Source organism: Bidens hawaiensis, unplaced genomic scaffold (genome assembly GCF_021521415.1).
Source record: "Bidens hawaiensis isolate Kalapana, Puna unplaced genomic scaffold, B.hawaiensis_p1.1 tig00013347_1, whole genome shotgun sequence".
Taxonomy (NCBI): Eukaryota; Viridiplantae; Streptophyta; class Magnoliopsida; order Asterales; family Asteraceae; genus Bidens; species Bidens hawaiensis.
In genome coordinates this window covers 166445-191969 of record NW_027492132.1, presented here as the reverse complement: position 1 = coordinate 191969, position 25525 = coordinate 166445, and the positions used below count along the sequence as shown (strand labels likewise).

The 25525-nt window shown below is 30.7% G+C and overlaps 2 protein-coding genes across 2 annotated transcripts; one reads left to right on the top strand and one right to left on the bottom strand.

Moving 5' to 3' along the window:
* The first annotated feature begins 406 nt into the window (after positions 1-406).
* Positions 407-3657, top strand: LOC143543878 (ras-related protein RABE1c-like). The gene is made up of 8 exons (XM_077036098.1): positions 407-637; positions 1622-1694; positions 1773-1873; positions 2103-2168; positions 2794-2891; positions 2992-3054; positions 3149-3241; positions 3348-3657. The coding sequence occupies exons 1-8, from the start codon at positions 565-567 to the stop codon at positions 3429-3431; spliced, it is 651 nt and encodes a 216-aa protein (XP_076892213.1). The 5' UTR covers positions 407-564; the 3' UTR covers positions 3432-3657.
* Positions 3658-4091: 434 nt separating this feature from the next.
* On the bottom strand, positions 4092-8919 carry LOC143543877 (type I inositol polyphosphate 5-phosphatase 8-like). The gene is made up of 11 exons (XM_077036097.1): positions 8884-8919; positions 7777-7847; positions 7619-7694; positions 7442-7519; positions 6747-6804; positions 6389-6493; positions 5752-6166; positions 5478-5674; positions 5275-5383; positions 5011-5159; positions 4092-4593 (listed from the first exon to the last, which is right to left on the bottom strand). The coding sequence occupies exons 2-11, from the start codon at positions 7804-7806 to the stop codon at positions 4311-4313; spliced, it is 1500 nt and encodes a 499-aa protein (XP_076892212.1). The 5' UTR covers positions 7807-7847; positions 8884-8919; the 3' UTR covers positions 4092-4310.
* Between the last annotated feature and the right edge of the window lie 16606 nt (positions 8920-25525).

The window sequence follows — 25525 nt, the reverse complement described above, 5'->3', positions numbered from 1 at the left end:
TAACATAAAGCCGAATACAAATTAATAAAAGTATAAAGAAGGAATTTGATTTTTGGAGAAATATATTTAGAATCTCTCTTAAAATGAGACATTTTGGGAATTTTTTCAATAGAAAACATAACTCGAATTTTTGATATCTTTGTAAATAAGTATTAAAACTTTTTTCAAACTTTGCAAGTTATCAAGCGACAGTAGTCCACGTGGCAAGATCCTAACGGGTGCACGGTTCGTAAATCAACGACCGAGGTAAAAACTAAAACCATTGAATAAATACACTTAACAAATAAATAAAATAAAATAAAATAAATCCCATTTGAACGCCGGAGCAGTGCTGACGTTGTCCATCATCTCATCTTCGTCTCGCACATAATAATAATAATATTGTATGTTAGATCTCATTCCTTCCGATCTGATCAATACACACACATAATCTCTGAATCTATACGTTTTTCTCATTCTTTTTATCTCTATTTGATTTTGTATCATCAGATTCAGAAGAAGAAGATCATCAGACGAAGTTGACGATTATCTAGGGTTTTGCTGGATCTGATTGTTTGTTTTTTAATGGCGGCTCCACCAGCTAGAGCTAGAGCGGATTACGATTACCTCATCAAGCTTCTCTTGATTGGCGATAGCGGTATGCATTCTTTCATTTTTTATTTACTTTTTTTTTTTTAACTTTTTAGGGTTTGAATCTGGATGTGAATATATTGGATTTATGATTTGTTTGTGCGTTTGATGGTTTGATCGATTGCCGATTTGTTGAATTTTATTTCAATGGAAAATGCACATTTTTATTTATTATTATTTTTTGTATTTAGGGTTATGATTTTATTACAGTTGACTAGAATAATGTTAAAATTTAGGGCTTTTGTTATGATGGTCATTTATGCATTTTTGAACCAAATCATAAGATTAGTTACATTTAGAGAGGTCTATGACAGCTTAGATCTCGACTCGTGTTCGTGGATTCCACGTTACGTTTCGTTAGCCAACATTTTATGTGGACAATTAATTAGTTATTACAAATTCATGGTCTTATAAAACATATAGCCTTTATGGGGATCAGTGCAATATGTTAGACTGATAGGTACATATAAATTTTATTAGAAAGACTTTGTGAGAATATAGTCTACACATGGAGTAAACTTGATTGTATTATCATGATTTTTTAAAGGTTCATCTGGTTGTTTAAGTATTATCATGTTTTTTTTTCTAAAATGCATTTTGAACATGAGCACGTTCTGTTAAAGGTTGTTTAGTTGGAAAGTCGATTTTTCTTCATATTTGTTCTGTAAGTTTTAAAGATATTTCACATAAGTTTGTTATTCGTGTTTTAACTTATGTGTATGCTTTCAGTTGGTTGTATAGGTTAGTCTAAATCTTGTAGGCTCACACTATAATCTATACCGTTGCAACTGTTTGTATATGTAACATGCACTCTCAGTTTCAGTAGTTAGAACTTAGAACCTTTTACTTTCAACTCCAAACTCTATGTTGCTGCTTTTAGTTTTTTAGCTCAAGTTAGTTTTATTATAAAACTTTTCTGTGTAGATTACTAGATAAAGTTATCAGCTGATTCGGGTCAGTCTTATGACATTTCTTTAATTGAATGCTGCAGGTGTTGGTAAGAGTTGTCTCCTTCTGCGATTCTCAGATGGCTCCTTCACCACTAGTTTCATCACAACCATTGGGTTCGTATATTAAATTTCTTATTTCATCTGAGTGTTATGCTGGCGTACTTGTAACCGATATTTTTTTTGGTTCTATAGTATTGATTTTAAGATAAGGACTATTGAGCTTGATGGAAAACGAATCAAATTGCAAATCTGGGACACTGCTGGTCAGGAACGATTCAGGACAATCACAACCGGTAAATCTATAGCAAAAAATCTTTGACTTCCCTGATTAATGGCTTTATATATATTTTAGTGAGTTGAACCATAAAACATGTGTACTTTATAAGATACTTGTGGGATGTGGTTTTTTTGCAAATAAATTCAACTACACTAGCGATTTCATAGTTTAAAAGATTTATATGTTTTTTTTCATATATATTTTTTTTAACATGGTGTGTATTTAACTAATTTGGTATTTTGCAGCATATTACCGTGGAGCCATGGGTATTCTGCTGGTCTATGATGTAACTGATGAATCATCATTTAACAGTAATATCTTATACTTTTTTTATACAAATTTAATTTATTAGCTGCACTTAGTAATTTTTAGACACAGTTACGTCAGTTAGTCCCTGACGTTTCTTTCAAGTAACAAGATTGAGTATTAAGGTTTAAAAGTCACATGTATGGGTACTAAGGTTTTACTTTTGTAACAATGTTAGGTACTAACTTTAACTTCCGTTAAACGGTAACAGATATGATAGGCAGGCGCAAAAAAGCTGAAGGCATTATTATTGTATAGAGTTTTTTTTTTGTACCACCAATGAAATTAACCTACCAAAACATATATAATTCAGTATAACTTTATGGATGAACTAACATCGTTTTGGTAGTCTAATTTCGTTCATGATACAAAAACTCATTTTTTATTTTGAATTAATGCCCTCAATTTTTTTTTGCACATGTCTACCATTTTTGTTAACATCTAATGGAAGTTAAAGTTAATATCTAACATTGTTACAAAAGTGGGACATAATTAGCCATGCATGTGACTTTTAAACGTTATTACCCAATCCTGTTACTTTCTGTTGTATCGTCACTGCTGTATATATTTTCTGTTCTCTGACACAACTCTCATTTCTAAGAAATATATACATTTTTTTTTCATATTCAGACATCAAGAACTGGATCCGTAACATAGAACAACATGCATCTGATAATGTGAACAAGATACTGGTCGGGAACAAGGCCGACATGGACGAAAGCAAAAGGGTCATTTTTTTTTATCCCTGATTTAAATAAACTATTAAATTATGCATATATACATATACATTTACGTCATTTTCCACACTGAGTGAAAGCGGTAATGTAGGCTGTTCCCACTGCTAAGGGTCAGGCATTAGCTGACGAGTATGGCATCAAGTTCTTTGAGACTGTAAGTAAATATGTACTTAACTAATTATAAATTATGGTTACTCTTTATACATATTATATGTGATTTTGGTATTTATATTATGACGTTTAAACAGAGTGCGAAAACGAACTTGAATGTGGAGGATGTTTTCTATTCTATAGCTAGGGATATAAAGCAACGACTTGCTGAAACTGACACTAAGGCTGAGGTATGTTTATATTTACAAATAATGAAGGAAATTGTTTCTATTGTTTTTCGTAAACATTAGAAGTAAACCCTAAATCTGTATTTTACTTGTAATAATATAATTGCAGCCGCAAACCATCAAGATTAATCAACCAGGGCAGGCTGCAGGGTCTTCTGAGACTGCTCAGAAATCAACCTGTTGCGGGTCTTAATTGGATCATAAAAAAGATTAGTCACATTGACAAAAGAAGGCAGGAGTTCAACTTTCGGCTTCGACATAATCAAACGTCGATAGTGTCATTATACTAATCTTGTCATGACAACATTATGTTTTATGTATTTTTCTCAGAATTCTAACTTTTATTTACCAAGTCATGTTTTAAAAAGTTGGTTCCTATTATGAAAAATCAATTAAATACATCTTCATTTCTCTTGTTTTTGGTTATCATTTCTTGTTACTGTATATGCAAAAGTTGTGTTCATGTGTTATCTTCTTAAAAAGTTATCAGGAAAGTCATGTTGTGTAATCACATACTTTAAAAAAAAATGATTTTTGATGAATTGAAGATTGTTACTCTAGAAAGATTGTTCTTTTATTGTTTGCTTATTTTTGCTACAGTTACAATACAAGCACACTGATATAATTCAACAAAATGCATTAAGAGAAGCACAAGATTCGTATAAGATAGGTTGACAAAATTGACAAGAGAGTTCTTCCCATTGACTAGTTTCTACTTTCTGAAAAAATAAGTAAAAAAATATAATATATTTCCTTTACACAAAATGGTTACAATTCACAAAACCTGGAGAATATAATTTAAATAGTAAATTATAATAATATTGAAAGCCGGTCGAATTCCTTCCATGTTTGCCTTTTATCGTCTTCTGCTCGGCTTCTCCATAGCCATGCCAACGTGTAACTTTACCATTTTACCCCTAAGGTCATATCCAAGCCATGAACTCAATGCACCAATGTCTAAACTTTTCAAATAAAAAAGAAAGAAAGGCTAAAACAAGGTGTGAATGCCTTTGCTAGAACTTTTCCACGTCACATATCCGGTAGTTCATCAAACATGATACGTGTGATAGTTCTAGTGGCTACTTAACTTTCCACCCACTATCGAAAACCTAGGGGTGCTCTCTATGCAACTCGAGATCTTGCTCAACAACTCTTGGTCTTGGAATTTAGCTACATACGCCCTTAATAGCGAAGAGCCCATAGTGTTTGGATCCTTAGAGTTGGTGTCGTTTAGAGGCAAGTTTACTTGTGCATAGAACAAAGAATTAACCGGTCTGTGATCCGAGAATTTTGATTCACCTCTTACGTATGAAATCTGTTTCAATCCTTCGCCTTTCCACAATATCCGATCACACCTATAGTCATATCCACATATAAAATCAATAAGTTATGTGGTTCTCAAAATTTTATTGAAGTTATTAAATTACACATAACTTATGTAGAATAGTACAATCAATGTGTCAAGAAAGTCTATATTTTATAGAATAAAACAAAGTCAACCATGTGTGTCATGTTTTACAAGTCAAATTGATACATTTTTTAGCAAGTGGAGCTTTTAGAAATATTTCAACTTGAATAAACTAGCTCATGGTTTTAGACTTCACATGGAAATAATAATGATTTATTTTAATATATATGAAAAGAGAGTTGACCGAATCAAACATCAATAAAGTCAACATGTTTTGCAATTAATGTCACACCATTGATTTTAAAACTTCATTAATTTACACATCAACTTGATTATAACTTTATAAATGATATTGAGATCTTACCATGCAGGAGTACGTCTTTTATCCTTAGGTGTAGACGTTTGTGCGACGAAATAATCCGTATTTGTGATGTATTTATACGTAGGCGCAAAACATATCTTGCCCTCTTCCCATCCCTCGAATATTCTCCCGGCCTTTTGCTCTATTTTTAACTGTAAACGACAAATTATGTTATTCTTTATTAGTTTTCAATCACTCTAAAGATGTAAAAGAGGCATTTTCTTTGGCTATATGGTAATAAAAATTTAATCACGATTAATTATTTACCTGGTCTTTCTCTAGAAGCGTTTGCCAATCGTTTCTTTGTAGGATTTCATGCACGTCATCAGAAGTAGATGACAAACGGTAGTTTAAATCCCCGAGCCAAATTATTTTTCTACGCATTAAACCAAAAGAAATATTAGTCAACATACAAGTGGATCAAGTAAGATGACCCTTACGAAGAAAACAAAATAGAAAATAAATCTTACTCATGGCCCAAAATATTGCTAGGAGGAACGGGTTTTCCGAGCGTCCTAAACGAACGAGAAAATTTCGTCTTTTTCAAAATTTCCATCACGTCTGAGTTTCTCTTAAACTCGTCCCCTTCTTTCTCTCCAGACGCCAAATGGGTGCACACGAAGCAAAATGTAGTACGATGCAATGTCATGCTAATGGAAATAGACCCCTAGAAAAGGTGAGACAAGAACTTTAAAACAAAACAATTAAATAACTTATTGAATTATATGTTGTAACTTGTTTTACCTTATTTCCAAGATATCCCATGATGCCTCTACCAACACATGACACCTTCAAATCGCTAACATGATGACGCAAATCGTCACAAACAAATATACAAAGAAAGATCCCAACCATTTGCTTACTCGCAACTAAGCTAAACCCGGGATTGCGTATACCCTCGGGGTCATTAATATTATTCAAAACCCTTTGAAACTCTTCATGACCAAGTTCATCTTCAAGTGGTAGAAGATCAGAGAAGCTAGCTCTAGGCTTTAGAGTTGACTGGTTATGGTCAACGCTTGAGGGTGAATTGTAAATAAGTGGAGTTTGAGGGTTAGTGTTTAATGCTTGGTGAATAAGTGATAGCCACTTGACAGCAGGGCTTTTGTTCTCGGCTCCCAGTACGTTGCCTGCGTTTAGGGGTACAATTTCTTGAAACCTGTTTTAACAACATGGTTAAAATACTATAAAGGTATAGGTGTAAAAGTTAAAACTTAAAAGTTAAGACAACATGTTTGTAATTATGTTTTTTTTTCCATTTATGCCCCTGTTACAACTTTAATGCTACAAGGATGAAAAGAAAGAGCATGCCTTTTTTATGATATTGTAAAATGTAAATAATTACTTTGACGTTTGAAAAAAAGGGTAAAAGAGTAATTACCCAATGACATAAATATCAGCAGGGGTTGATGTTTTAAGCCAGCCTCGCACGTCTAAGTCCTTGTGTGGGCAATTTCCTCCTACATTCCATGTCCCAACAAACATGCTACAAAAACAAAATATAAAAATTGATTAAAAAAATTAATAAATAAATAAATAACTTTTGTTTTTTCTGTCATTTTTTACGATAGTCTAATTTACTCTTTGGTACTTAGTTAACTTTACAAATAATGATTACATTTTTTGTTTTAATATTTGAAACCTAATTTTGTTATTTTGTTGTAAAAAACAAAAGTCACTGAAGTTGTTTGGGCATAAATTATAAAATATAGGCATGGCTAGTTATTATTTTTTTTTACCTGAGATCAACTTTCTCTTGGTTCGGCCGTCCATTATTGTCATTTGTCAACCATTCTTCTGTCATAAAAGAAAAAAAAATAATTTAAATATATAAAACAAATAATAGTTTTGTGCTCACAATTTAAGTGTTGACCGTAAAAATTCTTGACCAAACCACTGCATAATCAGAACAGAGAAACCAAACTAAATTTGTTTTATTTTAGGTTTTCAAATTCATTAGTTTGTATTAGTAATTCAGAACTTTATAAAAAATGGTTCTTGGTTAAATGACATGTTCAGTTTACACATACGTCGCTAATTTTTAACGCGATCCAAATGTTTAAACCATCAAACCACAAAAAATCAAAACATTTGGATCTCAAACCAAAACATTTGTAGACACATATAGTCTAAATCACAACATCTCATATTCCAATTCCATATTAATTAATTTATTTAACTTTTATTTTTGGAGCTAAAAAACATATGCATTGACTGTTTAAACAAAAACATTTACTTTGAAATGTTTTTGTTTAAACAGTCAATGCATATGTTCCACACTCTTTAAAAGCTTCCAACCAACAAAAATTACATGCCGTTGGATTTGATGGTTCTGAAGACCAATAGGTTCAAAACATAGACTACTAGATCGGACGGCTAACATTAATAATATAGTATATAGCCACATATGATACAACTAGGAAATGAGTGGTACCTGATAACTCCTCCGGTACGACCGCGTATCTGCCATCATCCGAGCAACTCTTCCTTCTCTCGCTCCTATCAGGTGTAACTATTCCACAAAGTACCAAATATTATTATTAATATAATAATAATAATAATCATTTCATTATTTACACCTTCTATTTAATATTGTCACAACTAAACATACCATTTACAGAATGAAAACCATCTACCGATTTCTTCAAATTCAACCATTTTCTCATATTCATTTTTGGCCACGATCCCTACAAGCAACAATATATTTACATCAGTAAATAATATTTTTTTATCGATCATGATAAGTAAAAAATTAAATTAAAAAAATACCTTTATATGTTGGGTGCTTTCGGTTTTCATTTTTGGGGTGTTACAATAACGTCGAAATCATGTGATTGAACCTACAAAAACAAGAAAATTGTGGGTCACTTTTGGTTATTTAACAAACAAAATAAGGTGATATTTTTTTACCTAATTATTATTTTATGGGTGTTTAATTATTTAATCAAGGAAAACCAACTACATGTAGTAGCCGGTTGCATTACTTGCATATGATAAATATATATATATATATATACTTCAATCAATTGAACAAACCTGACCCTACGAAAACGGTATTGTGGTTTTGATATTTTGTCGCCAAATATATTATTAATGAGTATAGATATATTTGTTTACAAGCAACTTATAAGTTATAAAATTAAAAACAACTAGTTGCAGGAGAAATGGAGGCAGCGTTTAAGGCAGTACTTTACTACTTTAGAGTATGGACACAAATAAATTTCAATTAAAAAGTGATGATTTCTTATTTTATTAAAGTTTAAAACTATATGCCTAATCTGTAAAATACATAATATACGACTAAAATAATTCGACAAGTTACAAGTAAAATATCATTACCAAAAATAAAAAAAAATTAAATGAGTAAATATACAATTAAAATAGAGTGAGTTTGCTTTCTTTTGAAGATAATGAATAAAAATATATATAACTTTTTGAATGAGACTTTACAGAGTAGAAAACAGAGAGATGAACAAGAACAAACACTTGGAATATTTTCCAGATTTTTAAGATCTGTCACACTTCCAGACGAACAAATGAATAGAATTTAAAAACCCTTATTAAAATCGGAATATGTTCTTAATCATCATCAACCTTATATCTTAAATCTTAAATCTACCCATGTTACAAATTATTATTATTAATATTATATATTAATAAAGTAATATATAAATGCAAAGAAATGTAATGATCATGATTCATGATCTGATAACCGTAAAAAGGGTTGTTGAATCTGCATGAAAATATTATGTTATGATTGAAAAAACATGAAAACATGGTATGATTTATGTGAAGAAAGAGATGATAGTAAATCTATGTAATGTGAATGTTTGAAGAATCATGAACAACATATGAGTGTGAAGAGCAAAGACTTACATGAAATGTTGGAGAGAGATTTGGATGTATTCGAGTGTGTGTAATATGTTGCGAAGAAGAATGAGAGAGATGGGGGTGGGTTTGAGATTGTGGGCGTTTTCCTCGGAAAAGAAAAAAGGGGCGGTTGCTTCCTTATTTATACACACACATATAAATATAAGAACATGTTTGACGATAGAGGAGGAGGAGGAGGAGGAGGAGCAGGGGTGGGAGAAGTGGGGTACGGAGCAGGTGTATTTTTTTTATATAAAGTTAGGAATTGTTTAACATTTGGAACTTTTTATCAAAGTGTTTATAATTAGTTTATTTGTGCTATGGTATTTTATAAATATTTATATAGCTTAATATTTAAAAAATGCATCTATTACTTAAATGAATTTCAAATGCATTTTGTTGGAAAAAGAATGGAGATGAATAATTGTAATTTCGTGGTTTGGTTTGATTTGTTAGCTCTTACACGGTAAAACATAAACCAAACCACATTTAACATGGAGAAAAGATGAATTAAGTATTAGTGATTGAAGTTGCGTTGTTAGAGAAACAGAAGTTGCAAAATTTTGGAGAAAAACTAATTGGTTCGTCAGCTTGTCCTATATTGGTGGAAGACAAAACTTGAAGTGGTTTATAAAGATGATCACTTCTTAAATGTTGTTTCACTAATGAGAGCCAAGAGTTAGACCCTTAAAGGTGTTTTGCATCTTAACACGTGTGTGTGGAACGTGTGACTGGCGAAATGTGGCGATAAATGAACATTGTGGTTCATTTTGAAGACAAACAAGAAAACATTTGATACATACATTATGAGACATGTGTTGGTCCAAGGAAATATATGAAACATGTTGTAAGAGACACGTGTGGAACACAAATCCTAAACAACAACTGCCAACGTTAAGTCTGCTATGCTTATCTATGAGTGTATTCAAATGGTTTTGATCAAAAGAATGATTTCAATTAGATGATTTAGTCAACAAATTTAATAAAATATCTTAACCATAAACTTGTTGAATTTGTGTGAGAGTAAATGAAGTTGTTGGAAGCTATTAAGTTGATTGACACTTCTTCGTAAGTAAATAAAATACTAAGATTTTAATGGATTTTGAAGCCCCAGGAATGATTTCTGGATTTGCTATCTAATTATGGTACATCATAGCCTAGATGCAATATATGTATAAATCCTAGCATATGGAACTTTATTCATGTTAAGGTATTAGTGGTAGGTGGAGATTTATGAAGAACTATGAAGAAATCAATCAACAAGAGACTATCATGTTAAAAGTAGAGTGTATGAGGATTTATTCGAGGTGTAAGGAGATTTATAGAGAAAAAAATAAAAAATAAGTGTATAAATAATTTGATTGGTTGAGGGCCTACCATTTTTTTCAACTGACAACAGGTTCTAAATGTAAATTGGATATTTTTTTAACATTAAACGAATTACAAATTGTCAAAATCTGAAATAGATTGTAAAATAAATATATAAAATTGTTAAATATTCAAGTCAAAGTTTAACAAAATGAAAGTTTCAATAAAAGTATATGGTTGGCGTATATTTAAGCTTTTAGCCTTCAGGAATGTCCACAACTTGTAATGTGGAGGATAAAAAAGTGATCTATTTGGTGAATTTAATCAAATACAGGGGCGTTTTATTAACCAAACATTAAAAAAAATACAAAAAGTCAAAAAATATGATTGGTTGAGGGGTGGACCCCACCTTTTTGAGCCATCATGGTCGTTAAGTGAACGACGAGCAGGAGACAAAAGGTATGCCGCTGGTCACTGGGGAGGTGTTGTGCTTTGGTGGTTGGTTAACAGATGAGGTCGCATGACTGGTGCCCTGAACCATAACCACAACACACGATCTTAACAAAATTTAGGTGACTAAATCGGAGTATGCATCTAAGCTGACTTTCAAAGGGACACATTAACATTTGCTACATATTTGGCTTGTTTCTATGCCAAATAGACATATATTTAACACATATTAAATACATATTTGTCCTGTTTTTATGCCAAATACTTATTCAATACATATTAATACACCACTAGTTGTTGAACCTATATATGCATTAGATTATTTGTCATGTATAGTATAAGTGTTGGAGAGTGGTCACTGTTTCGTACAACCTTAAGTGTATTTGTGCATAACGAGTCAAAGTATATACACACTCTTAACTCTTTATTGCAAATAAAAGTGTGTAGTGATATTAGTTAAGTTATTTGGAACTCCCGATCTCAAGTACGAACTAATATTGTTCATTATGCCCTCGCTAAGCTTAAATATTTGTTTTTGTTTTCGGCTTTTAGCTCATCATATGGTCATCCGTCCTAGGATTGCTCTTATTCAAACACGTTTAACTTTGAACACTCAATGTGTCTTAAACATGTTGGTGTTATTTAATGTGGAAGATTTCTTAAAAGAGCATCATGTTTTATAGCTTAGATGTAATTCTGGATGTTTAAAAAGTCGTATATGTGTCAACAGACTCAACACACGAAGAATTCACGTCATATTCAGGTTTATATGTTTGATATGATTTATGAGTGCGGGTTTAGGTTCAAGTTTGAGTCATACTTTGTGTTCAGCCCGCGAACTACACCATGCCTTTGCCTTGTATTAATCGCAAAAGCACTCCTCCATTTAATTGTTGAGTACAGGGAACTAGTAGATGCAACATGTAGTGCTTTCTAATTTTTTTATGCCATCAAAACATGATCCGTTTTGAAGAGCAATTTTTGATCACTTAACTTCTTAAACGGGCAAAAACAAATTAAATGTAATGTCCATCATGAATTCAATGATTTGAACACGAAGGCCGACAAATTCAACGGCATCTACAAGGCAGGTCGACATAGCGGCTAAGACGAGAAGGCGTTAATAACGTTGGCGTGTTCCAAATATAGGGTACAAATAAAAAGAAAGGTTTCCTCACATAAAGGCGTGGGAGATTCTTACATGTTATATGAATTGGTCTTTAATTCCGGAAATTGACATGGAGTTCACTACACAGTTATCAAAGCAAACGAAGACATCAACTTCAAGTACATATGCAACGTCTTCAGAAGCCCAATTTTCATCATTCGACTTTAACTTGGACCTCAACGAAAAGGATGATCTTCTCAAAAAAAATGTCAAAAAGACCGAGACGCAAAGGAAAAAGAAACAATAACATGATCAACCCTTATAATCTAAAGTAAAACTTATCTTATTCCCGGAGATATTCTAAAAGAATAAAAATTAATTAATTAATACTGGCAACCATAGTATACACCTATACATACTAAATTAATAATATTTTTTTCTTCCTAAATTGCTATAATATAATTTTTAAAATCATCATCCTTGTTTATTTTTACTTTATTCCTTTATGTAACACAAAGAAATGGTATTGAAATGAATAAATACAATACTTTCTGGTTTATTAAATACCTTAAACCTTCTGTGAAAAGTTTTAAATATTTAAAATAAAAGGAATTCATTTTTGGTGTGTTTAAAGTAAGTTTGACAAAAGAAAACAAAATAACAAGTCTAGCACATACCAAGTTGGCAGGTTGTGCATATGCATATATATGAATGATTTACTGATGAAGAGTAGAAAGTCGTTAGAACATAATGTGGCAAAGTATTGATGACCTGGTTGTTGTGGTCCGTCATAAATTGACAAGTCATTTTTCCCACCTTATATGTTCTAGTGTCGCTATACATAGGTTTTAGTCCATGCCCCTACTAGTGATCATAGTAAACTTTATATCGATTAGACCCGTTATGCGTATAAGCTATAATTTTGATTCGACGTAATAACATATAACTACTTTCTATTCATGGCAAACACGTAAAGGAAACTGTCATTTAACACATAAAACAATATGATAATATTACTTTCTCAACATAAAACTTATTTATCCACAACTACCAACATTTAGTCACTAGGGGTATGTTTGGCAAAACTAGCTGGTAGCTGTAGCTGGAAGCTGTTAGCTGATAGCTGGTGGCTGGAAGCTGTAACTGGTAGCTTTTAGCTATAGTTTTTTAGATATATTTAGATGTTTGGCAGAGTAGCTGGAGCTTTTAATAAAACGTATAAAATTACTAAAATGGACATAAATAAAAGCAATAATAGTAATGTATTTATTTTGGAATGTTATTTAAGTAAATTAATATACGAAAAGTTTGTAGCTCTTTCTAAACGCTACTAGTATGAGCTTTAAGCTTTAAGCTTTTTCTCCTGACTTAAAAGCTTTAAGCTTTTTCTCCTAACTTAAAAGCTTCAAACTCCTTGAACCAAACAGAGCTTTTAATTTAGGAGTTTTTTCTTAAAAGCTTGAAGCTCCTAAAAGCTTCATGCCAAACATACCCTACATGTTGAGATGATAGCATGCTTCAAGTTTTCTTAAATGTTGATCTTTTAGAAATTGTAAACTAAAACAAGATTGGTGTTAATAGATAATAGTACCTTAGTACTTGGTCGTATGGAGAATACACACTTTGGTGTGTTGTTTTCATCTTGTATGAACATGTAGTTATTATACTATGTACGGCGACACTATAGCTTTTCTTAGGGTGGTATCCATCATTTTCATCACATTTATTAACTATCTTCTATTCACATTATCTTCACGTCATTTTTTTTACAGTATAGAAATTAAGTCGTTAGTATATTCATATCAATGTCACGCCACTTTTGTTTACGACTACATATTTCTTGCTTTCCATCTCTATAAAACACACCTCTAACTTTTTCTATTTTTTCTATTATACTGGTGGATAAATCATCCATTGTAGAATTATATAGTGGATTGTAATGAATAAATTTCACATATTTATTCTGTATCTATACTTTTACATCTTACACCTCTTATCAACTAACTATAATCCAAACTGACACGTTTCGTTAATGTTGAAACTGCCACAGTGCCACCCTAGCAATATGCTAATACATGTTTTACCTAAGACTTTAAAAAGGAATATTAGCATATATAATTATAATTAAATTCACCATAAAACATCATGAACATTTTAAATATAATCAAATCAAAGTTTTGATACAACATCTGGCAATCCCACAAATTAAGTGGATTATTACTGAAGTCATCATTTAAAATAATACAAAGATTAAAATACAAATACTTTATAATTTAATTAAATAATCAAGTTCATTGAATTTTCCAAATTGTTTTTTATAACGCAACAGGAATTGCTACAAGTGATTAGGGGGCAATCTGTAAGATATCATATAACTATACACAAGACACTTGTCCCATAAAAACAATAATTTATTTCTGAAATTTTACTTTTCACAGTCATCCCCATTAAAAATTGTTTGTGTTTATCATTAATTAAAGATATTTTAATTAAGTAAAGAGCAATTGGCATGCCTAAAATATTAATTCCTCAGAAGTAGGTGTACATATGATAAATTTGAGATCTCATTTTCCCCAATTTTTAACCCCTTCTTTTTCGCTTTCGACATATCAAAAGGTCACGTAGAATCCTATTCGAAGATTGTTATTGTTAACAGAAATTTATATATTTAAAGATAGTTTATTTTGTTGTTAACCTTTAAGCTAGTATGTATATTATCGTTAGCAGGGTATAAATATTTTATATTTTTTTGATGATATCATATATGATGGTTATGTAACTATCCATTTCATTCTTTCTCTTTCTCATTGAACTAGTAGTATACCCGTGCGATGCTGCGGTGATGACAATATGTTTAAACAGATTTTTAGTAGTTACAGCATTTTAACATGTGGTATGATACAGTTTTTTCTAAAAAAGAATGTTACTTTTTGTACGTTACAATTACTCTACGAATCATAAAAACCAAGTTTTATACTCGTGGCTTGATAGTTTAAAAAAATGATCGAATCTCATTTTGCTGGGCATTTTGACCTGAACTAAATTTATTATGGTAGTCACAATACTTTGGAAAGTCTTTTGAAACTTTCATGCACGACCAAAGAATTAATGTTTACCCATAGCCAAATTGATATTTTCTTTGAATGACCCAAATTCGTTTTGCAAATAATTATTATAACACAAACCAAAACCTATTTTTTTTAAAGATGACTCGAACTCATTATACTTATAACATGCTTTAACCAAAATCAAACTTGACAATTTTTTTAATGTCCCACCCATTTTACTTATCACCCATCTTAATATGAACAAAACTTTAATTTTTTTTATAATGACCTAAACTCATTTGGCTTACATCTCGTTATAACTCGAACGCATTTTAACATATCAAACTACCGTTAACCCAAAAAATAAAAATATTAAAAAAATGATCAAAACTCATTTTGCTAGGCATTTTGACCTGAACAATATCTATTATGTTAGTCACGGTTATTTGGAGTCTTTTGAAACCTTCATAAACAACCAAATTTAATGTCCACACAGAGCCAAAACTGATACATTTTTTAAATGATCTGAATTCATTTTGCATATAATTATTTTGACGCAAACCAAAACCATTTTTTTAAGAAGACTCGAACTCATTATACTTATAACATGTTTTAACAAGAACCGTAATTGACAACTTTTTTTTAAATGACTCAAACGCATTTTACTTATTGCTTGTTTTGACCTAAACAAGATTTTTATTTTTTTTTATAATGACCTAAACTCATTTGGCTTATATCCAGTTATAACTCGAAGGCGTTTTGACTTGCCAAAGTCCTCAATCGTTAGCCCGAAACAATAAAAGTATTTAAAAAAATGATTAAAACTCATTTTGATGGCATTTTGACGTGAACCGAAATTGATATTTTTTTTAATGACACGAAATCATTTTGGTTATAAGTTTATAACATGCGCATCAATATTCTTACATTGGAATGTCGAGAAAAATAAATACGTCATGATTGAATGTTTGAAATTTATTAAAACGTATTATATTCAAAGATATAAATGAAAAACAAAGAATAAAAATATAGATGATTATATGGGTAAACCTCAGGGGATGGAAGAGTAATTATTAATTAAATTTATAAAAGTTGACTATAGTTGAAGGGTTAAATTTGTAATTATATTTTAGGTTCATAATTGCATATTTGAGTTGTACTATTATGCTTAATTGACTTGTATATTATAATAAACACATCAAAATAAAACAAAATTTACATTGAAACGTCAACAAAAATAAGCATATTGCAATGGTAAGTTCGTTTTTGTTTAAAACATAATATATTAAAATATATTGAAAAAATAAAAAATTTTAATGAATTTGTCACTTTTATGGGTAAAGATAGAGGGTTTAGGTGTAACTACTTCATAAATTAACAAACTTGTATTGAAATTGAAGGATCACTTTTGTAACTTATTTCTAAATTAAACATTCTTAACCGTACAAGATGTCAAAACTACTATATTGCCCTTAAATTTTCAAAATTTAATGCATTAGTGATTGTATTTTATGCAATAGTGATTGTATCTCTTAAAATTTAAGAGGTCCTTCACTCATGCTTTATATATAGTATAGATAAGCAAAGTGTGTCGTATAAGTATATACAAGGCTTTGTATGTAAATCTACATTTTTCTTGAAATGCTAATGAATAATAAAAGTAGATATCATGTAAAGTTTATATTGAATCCCAAATGTTGTTACAATACATAATAAGTCAATATAACTCTAATATATAACTAAATTACTTGACATAACAAATGAAGGTATATAGATGATTAGTCCACACACTTGATTTGCTACTGTCGAATGGCTTTGAGTTACATATACACACTATCAAAGGTCCAGTGGAGGATGGACGTCAAATATGGCCGGTCGTTTTTCATGCAGTAATTTAATTGTATTGGTCTATGCGAATTAAAGTCTTACATTTTATTTTTCTTATGTTGCAAACATCGCAGTTGCATAGATGGACGTACATTAAGTTACGTCATCTAACAATAGTGTGTAAGTCGATGAGGCTCAGATCATTAATTATACTTCAGCTGGAGAATACCAAGTCCTAGAAAGTTCGTCAAAAGGTTGCATCTTTATTTGAGTTTAGCGTTGGGTATCCTTATGAATAATTCCTCATAAACTTTCTAAGAAAAAAATCAGTTTCTAACAATTTTTTATATATCTAAAACCCACCTTACCTTGCAAAGGAATAAACCTACATCAGTTTATTAGGCAAACATCATACCATTAAACCATTAAATTTATGTCTTTTCCAATACTTGATTGAGAATACATAGGTATTGTAAAAATAGTGTTAACACTTTTTTGTTGAGAATAGTATAACTAAATGAACCAAATGACAATCTTGTCTAGAACTACAATTAAAGAACAATTTTCACCGATTTTTTAATTTTAATCCCTCATATATGGTGTCAAAATCAAACGTGTAGCATTTACTGATAAGATTACACGAGTCTAATTACGTGTAGAGAATCTTTTATGGAAAAATAACGTTTGAGGTAAACACGTAGTTGTCTATAGTTTAAGGTTTTAGACTTTTAATTAAACAATCAAAGTGTCGTCCATGTTTTTCCATGGTGTCAATGCAGATGTAATGATCCGATTCATCTATGGCTTAAATAACATTGTTTATGAGACGAGGTAAGTATTAGTATTTAATTATTTATTTATGTCAAAAGTGGTGCATGAGTATTAGGTTAAAAGTTGTTGGGTTATGTAAATAAGTGGCACGTTTGATTTTGTAGAATACGTGACACTTGCAAATCTTGAGCCTACGTAAATTCGATGGATTAAAAAATATATACATTTGAAAAGGATGTATTCTCTCGGTTTAAGAAAATCATATATCTAAAACACCCGTCACAAAGTTGAGGATCTTAAATAACATCATTTTCAAAACATTATGGAAATCATGAAGAGTGATGAATGATAAAGAATTAAACAATAAATGTTTTTGCTACAAACTTATGAAAGATATAAAGGAGGAATCGTTTCTAAGTTTATAACGGATGAAGTGTAGATCGAAATTCGTTTTACTAATTATGTTAAATGGTGTAATTATTTCTTTGATGTAATGCCGTAATTCTTTTATTCTTTGGACAATATGTCTTTCGCTATATTGCCTTGTATGTTTGTTTTTGTATTAAACGAAAATAGGCATTCAAGAAAATAAAAATCAACCGTCATAAGAAAATTCAAAATTCATAAAGACATTTTGACAAGAATAATGATTTGCAACTGTCCAACTGATTATAGACACTAGTAAAATCTGTAATCTTTCATAATTCAATAGTTTATTAACTGTAGAAAATTTTAAGACCACTGAGATTCTAATGGTGGAAAAAAACTGCAACTGTTTTGCGACCAGTATTCATATGTTTCGGTAGTGCTATAGATTTCTTATTAAACTCAAAACGATTACAATAAAGTGGCAGGCAAACGGGGCCATATTTGATTAACTTTATAAAGTTGATACCGTTTTGTGATTGTATCTGAACGGTCGCAAAATATGCGATTGTTTTTAAACTGAATATTGAGTGGTCGCTAAGTTTGCCACCGTTACAGTTTTGGTCGCAACTCCCTCACTATTTACACAACCGTTTTCTTTGGTCGCAAATTACGGTCGCAATTGCCCAGATTTCTAATTGCGGTATTTGTTATTTACGTGCACATGTGTAGATGGACTATATAAAATTTTTAAGTATAAATGTATGTGTAGGAGTCTTTAAGTATAAAATATTAAAAATATGAATCGTTATAAGAAAATATTAGTAATTAGAATTTTTTTTTTCTCATGGTAATTTGAGTTTGTGTGCCAATTCTGTAGAAATACGTATTCAACAAACTTTCACCTACAAATTGACATCACAAATGGAGTATCAACTTAGCCAGAAGCTTGACAAATTCTTGTGGATAAGAATGACTACTGAATTCAAAGTAATATGTATGCAAAAGACTTTCATAATTAGTTTTACTTAACAGTAGTAATCCAAACTTAACATATATGTAATAAGTACAAAATCGTCGTCATCATTAGACAAAAAAAACCTAAAAAAGATGGCTTTTAATCTAAGAAAGTAAGAAACTTACAACTTTAATTATTTGGTGTAAAAATAAACTTGAACCGAGTTGTTGCTATCATGACACCGGTTTTTAACACGTGGAATTTAAAAAATGGCTTTTTTTATAGTTTTAATGTAATTGGATAATTTATTTATAAGTAATCATAAGACTAAAGAAAATAACATTAAAATATACATTTTTCCCGTGTAAATTTTCATTTTTGACCTATTTTATGTTAGTGATGTTTTATTTAGAATTAATTAATCGCTTAAAAAATGAAAAAAATATATAAAACAAACCATGCTTCATACCCGCCGAGTGTAAATTCGCCTATGTGGCCCTTTGCCGAGCCAAGACACACTCCAAGTTCGCTTAATTTTCTTTTTAATAACTAAATGTTGTGCTCTAGAGAGATTAAACCCAAATTCGCTTGTAACCATATCTATATAGTAAAATATGTTCATTAATATGAGTATAAAAACTGAATGCACAAAGTTATTTTCGAATTATAATAATTTTTATGTTTCGCAAGCTGTACGGGTGTCGGTGCCGGTGGATGGCCCAAACTGATTCCAACTGAACAATATCGGTACTGGTTTTCGTTTTTATGGTTTAACTAATTTATTTGCCATCCATTTTTTTTCCTAATACCTTATGTTCGATAACTTTTTATTTTCTTTTTAGTTGTGTTTAATTTGTTTTTCTCAACATCCCGATATAAGTTAAGTTGAAAACAGGGTTGTATTCATAATGAAGTACCTTTTGGTATTATAAGCTATGCGTATGTCTATAACGTGACGACCCAAATTGATTCCAATCGAGCATCATTGATGCTAATATCCGTATTTTCGAAACTGATACCGGTATTCGTTTTTATGATGTTTTGTAGTTGAAAACACACGTTTTTACAAGGACGCCACTTTTTTCGTGTTTTCCGAATATATCTTTACATAGAGTTCTTTTTCTTATCTACGTTCCGATTTCAAATTCAACACATCTCAACGTGCGAGCTCTATTTTCCGAGTTTCTATTTATTCGATGTTTACATATCAAGCACGCATAGTAAAAAGGTTTTGAATTAGGGCAGAATAAATAGCTCAGTATCGTTTGCTGACTATGGCCGGTTGCGGGTTGTTGACGGTTTGTCGACTGTAGAGGTGACTTCAAGTTTTAGTTGAGGAGTAGCGAGTTAAGATAGAAAAAGCAGAACCAAATGTTGGACTGTTGGAGGCCTGGGGTAATAACGAGGGTGGGGTATTTCTGGTTTAAAAGAGGATTGTGGCGCAGATTATTTGCTCGTTTGTTTGTCGCTTTATTATAATCATTTTTTATTTTAATGTGAATTTATAATTGAATATTTTTTTATTAGTTTAAATTATATTATAAATTTTAATATTTTCACTGTCAATAACAATTCGTACTTTTACGAAAACCCAGCCTATATTAATTTAAAGGATCTGTTAACGCTAAGAAACAAATCTTCTATCCGTGAGGAAACATCTGTCCAAACATGAAGGACAAAATATGGATAAAACAAACTAAAACAATGACACATGGTGTAATTTGCAATCCAATTTAATTGTTTATTGTCAGTTAATGATATGTTAAAATCATGGCAGACAATTTTTTATCCAGTCTTGTCATATGACACGAAATTAAATAAGTTTGAGTTTAAACTTAACAGAGTATGTATCTTGTGCAAGTCTACACGATAAATACATGTCCAAACATATTAACACATGTTAACCTATTAATGACCTATTAATCTTGTTTATATTTCTAATTTCTTTTAAACGTAAAATATATGACATAGATGTTACTTATTTTATGCACCCGTCTTGGATTTGTGTCTTTATATCCTAGTTAAGACGTAAATGACACTTTCACTACACATGTTATAGTCACTATGTCTCTAAACATGTCATGTTGTGTAAGCTGTTTCTAAAGTCTAAACATGTTCATGTTTGTGTTTGTATAAAATGACGTGTTTATTTATTGGGTCATGTCTGTGACTAACACCACAAGTATTCGTGTTTTAGTGTCCCTTGTCTAACCTGTTATGTCATCACTAGTTAAACTTTAAGCAGCTTACTTTTATAGTTTTATAAGTAAATTGAATTTGATTGGTGTTCTGAAGTAAAATTATTAGAATTTTGTAGTAAGTTTACAACTAAAAACAATATTTTGCGTTTTTCAGGAAACAAAATTGTCTTATAGAGGGACACATATATCACTAACAAATTATTCGTTCACTATGATATTTTGTTCAACCAACATTTTGTGAAAAGAAAAGGACGAGAACATATTTCAAAAATATTATATAAAAAGATGCTTATTAATATATATATTAAAAAGAGGATTTAATTCCCCTCACAAATTCACTATTCAATTTACTATTTATTTTTTTAATATTTTAGTAATTAGTTAACCATAATACTAAATCAATAGCTATAATTTCATAATATAATTTCATAATTTATATTTATTTCTTTTATTTACTTTCATTTTAACTAATTAAAATATTTAACAAACTATATTTTTAAACACGTACTAAAAATGGACAAAAGTCAGCTTTACATGTTTTGTTTGTGGTTAAACGATTTTCTTAAACTTTGCTTTCATATTTATATAGTTCGTCATTATAATGAGCGAAACTTTTTTTTTTCCTATTTTTATAGTTCGTTATTACAATGAGTGAAACTTTTTTCATGATTTAAAAATATCTCATCGCATGGTTTTATATTCGCGTTCCAACGTTTGATACATCCCCTCTAAAATATTTTTGGCTTACTATTTATGTTTACGAATTTGTGTTTGTATTGTTGATACTAATTGAATTTGTGTTGGTTCGCAGCTATAATGTGCCGGGTTTTTTTGTTCTACATATGTTGATTCATTGTATTTTGGCATAGAAAAGTTTATTTATTCTGTTTAGATTCGATATCATAACTTGATACTGACTGACTTCACGTCGACGTGTAACGAGTTTATGGTTTAACGTTTTTACTTATATTTTTTGTTCGATTTAGCGGTCTCGCCGCGAAGCACGGGTCTTAAATCCTAGTTAGTTATAAAAATCGAAATCAATTTCCTAACAATAAATCAGTATTGACTTTTTGAGTGATATAACGCATGTCAATTGTCAACTCATCTATTAACCATACAAAATTTGGCTGCTATAGCTAACTATGAAAAATAAATCATCAAAGTAACTATTTATCAAGCTCATGAAAAAGTCAAAACAAACAAGTGAAAAGTTTGCGACAGTAAACGTTTTATGAAAAACAAAGAACTCAAAATTCGACATACACGGATGAAACGGCTGTGTTGTAATGGCTTCCTTTGGTAGTAGGACCCATAGACATACCATATATTTCATGACATTTAATAATTTTAAGAGGAAATATCTATCTAGACGTCTTGTGAGGGGAAACGTCTGAGTCGTAGCCATTAAGTTGGGGTGGTGTCTGTGCTTAGACGTGAAGTGAAGGTAGCGTCTAGGGCTAGGCCGCCTTAGTTCAAGGAAATGTCTAGAGCTCAGACGTTTCCCCTCACAAGCGTCTACGTAGCCGTAACATCTTAAAATGCCAGGTGTCAGCAAATTGTTTGTCCGTCTATGGGTCCAACTATCAGAGTCCAGACGTTTCACCCATGTGTCGCCTTTGAAGCTCTTCTTTTATGTGAAACCTTTACAGCCAGACTTTTTCCTTGTTTATTTTGGCTTCTTCCACTTTGTGAATGGTATTAAGGTGGTTTTCTCTCTCTCTCTCTCTCTCTCTCTCTCTCTTTCTCTTGCGTCATCTCTCTCTGCTCTCTCTCCCTCTCGGCTCTCTCCTGTCTTTCTGTCTCTCTCTATCTCTCCGTCTCTATCTCTCACTCTCTCTCCATCTCTGAGGCGTTTTTCCGGCGCGCCTCCGGCGACCGGAATGGGCTCCGACGACGGGGTATGAGGCATGGTGGTGGTGACCCGCCATGTATCCGGCTACCTTCATCTCCGACGACTCGTGAACATATATAATAGGTGAATTTAATTTAGGTTTTGATATTGTTAGTTTTCGTGTAGAGTTGTTTTGATTTGGGAAAAGATAAACGATCGGAAAATGGTTATCTTGGCTCGGTTAGTTTGTACGTTAGTTGTTAGACTAGAGGTCTCGGGTTCGAGTCTCATTCTAAACCGATTTTGTGTTATCATGGTTAAAAATCGTATAATTAGTATAAAAGTATTAAATATATAAAACTCATTATTTATAAAAAAATTTTATAATAATAATAATTATTATTATTATTATTAACTTTTTTATAAAAAAATGTATAACATTATAAATTCTAATTATTAGTATTAATATTATTGTTAATGTTATTGTTATTATCATTTTTTTATAAATATTAAAGTTACTATTATTATTTAAGATCATATTATTATTATTTATTAAAATTATATTTCTATCTTTTATTATTAGCAATAATATTATTGTTTTTATTTTGTGAACTCGTTTAGAACTCGAACCGACATCGAGGGCGGTATCATTATTTACTATCAATATTATTTATTATTATTATTTTTTTTATCAACAACATTTTAATTAATACAAATATCATTATTCTTTAACTATTGTTATTAGTATTATACAATATTAGAATTAATAATAATAATAATTACTGTTATTATTATTATCATTGTTATCTTATACATCTATATATATATGTATATATATCTAACATATCTTTTTAGAAATATTATTATCATTACCATCATTATCATTTATAACATTATTATAAACCTTATTACATATTCATTTTTATAAAACCGAACTCTTAAATTAAGCCCGTCTTGTTTCTATCTTGATATTGGTTTAGTTATTTAAAGGTCCAATAAAATAATATTATTTTATTTTAAATTATCAATTAAGTGCGAGTCACTAATCGTTGACAAACTAACCGGTAACCCGATTAACAACCGAATCGTCTCATTCATTGCTTCAAATATAATTTCAACTAAAGTTCAACTTCATTAATATATTTTATTATTCGTTTTCATTTAGCTTTCAAGTCGGATCTGTTAGTTTACCGTTCGAGCTTCATTTATTTGTCTAATTAGTTCTCAATTCATCAATCGAGGTGAGTACTTTCATACCCCTTTTCCATCTTTCGTTTTGGGGTGACATTTCATACCTATCAAACTAAATGCTTTACTTACTTGAATCTTAAACCCACAAACGTGATTGTATACTTTACTTGAATAATTGCTTGATTTGGTGTTCTATGCTTACATGTCATGTGCCTATGTGTTTATCGCTTTCAGTCATGGGGAAATCTATAAATCCTAGACCATTTGGTAATGGCAAGGTATCGTTAACGTAATGCAATTAACGATATTCTATTAAATCCTAGACTACTTGGCAACCCCTTGTAGCTAAGTGGCGCTAACGTAATTCTATTAGTGATTGTCAATTTATCCAATTTATTGCTTTTATTTATTGTTTTGTATACAAGTTTTGTGGCTTTTTATTACTATATACTTATATGCTCAAACTTATGAATTGCTCACCAACCTTTGTGTTGACAAACTTTATTTTATGAAATGTTACAGGTTTGACTTTTGTTGACTCGAGTGCTTGACGGAAAACGTTACCAAGACTATTAGGGTATTAGTAAAACGAACAATATGATTGCTATTTGTTTGTGTAGACGAGATGTGTTGTTTATTGATTTGTTGAAATAAAATGAGTTAAATAAATATTGTCACTTTAAATAGCGTCTTGTGTATTTGTCCAATCACGTTGCACCCCGGCATGTTCCGCCGCCTTTGGTCGGGGTGTGACATTATATGTTTGCCTAAAACTACTAATTTATTTACAGGTTTATTATTTACAACTTTTAACTTGTTTTTATTGAAAATTTTAAAGTAAAAAAGAAATAAGCAATGTTCGGGAATCGTTTGATGTTTGATCGAAAAATGCTCAATTCGATTTTGGCTCGTTTTGTAAATGAGCCGTTTGGTTCGGTTCGGTTTGTAAATGAGCCAAACAGTGAGCAAGCCTTCACTCGGTTCGGCTCAGCTCGTGAACAACCCTACCATGAAATGAAATTTGAATTCCTATTCAATTAATTAAAGTAATAACACAAGGCGTGAAACTAAACATGCCTTAATATATATTTAAGTATTGAATGTTATAATTTTAGTGACGCCTTTTACCACTTTTTACTGCTAGCACTCATAACTTACTTTAAATTGATATTGATAATAATATTATTTCTGATTATTGTTATATAATTAAGAGAGACTTAAAACGTGCTGCATAGTAATTTTAGAATAACAACAGTTTTACTAAAAAGTAAAACACTTTCACAAAGTTAGATATTAAACCCAATGTAGCACAAATTTATAAAATATAATGTCGACCCACATGCAAAGCACGTTGAATGTACATGCACCTAATCATCAGATTGCATGAGACTAGCTTGTTTCTTTATATTAATTAAACCTGATTATTATTATCTTATTCTAAATTATTATGAGCAATATTGAGATCAATATAGTAATATAACCATTCTACATTTCCACCAAGCAATAAAATAATTAAGATGAAAGAAGATGAATTTGTTTTGATCATGCATGATGTCACTTGTTGATAGTTTGTCAAACTCAAACGAA

Coding starts and splice junctions, on each gene's coding strand:
- LOC143543878 (XM_077036098.1), top strand. CDS start 565: ATGGCGGCTCCACCAGCTAGAGCTAGAGCGGATTACGATTACCTCATC. Junction 638..1,621: donor TCTCTTGATTGGCGATAGCG/GTATGCATTCTT, acceptor TGAATGCTGCAG/GTGTTGGTAAGAGTTGTCTC. Junction 1,695..1,772: donor AGTTTCATCACAACCATTGG/GTTCGTATATTA, acceptor TTGGTTCTATAG/TATTGATTTTAAGATAAGGA.
- LOC143543877 (XM_077036097.1), bottom strand. CDS start 7,806: ATGAAAACCGAAAGCACCCAACATATAAAG. Junction 6,494..6,746: donor CAAGAGAAAGTTGATCTCAG/GTAAAAAAAAAT, acceptor TTGTTTTTGTAG/CATGTTTGTTGGGACATGGA. Junction 5,384..5,477: donor AGCAATATTTTGGGCCATGA/GTAAGATTTATT, acceptor TTTAATGCGTAG/AAAAATAATTTGGCTCGGGG.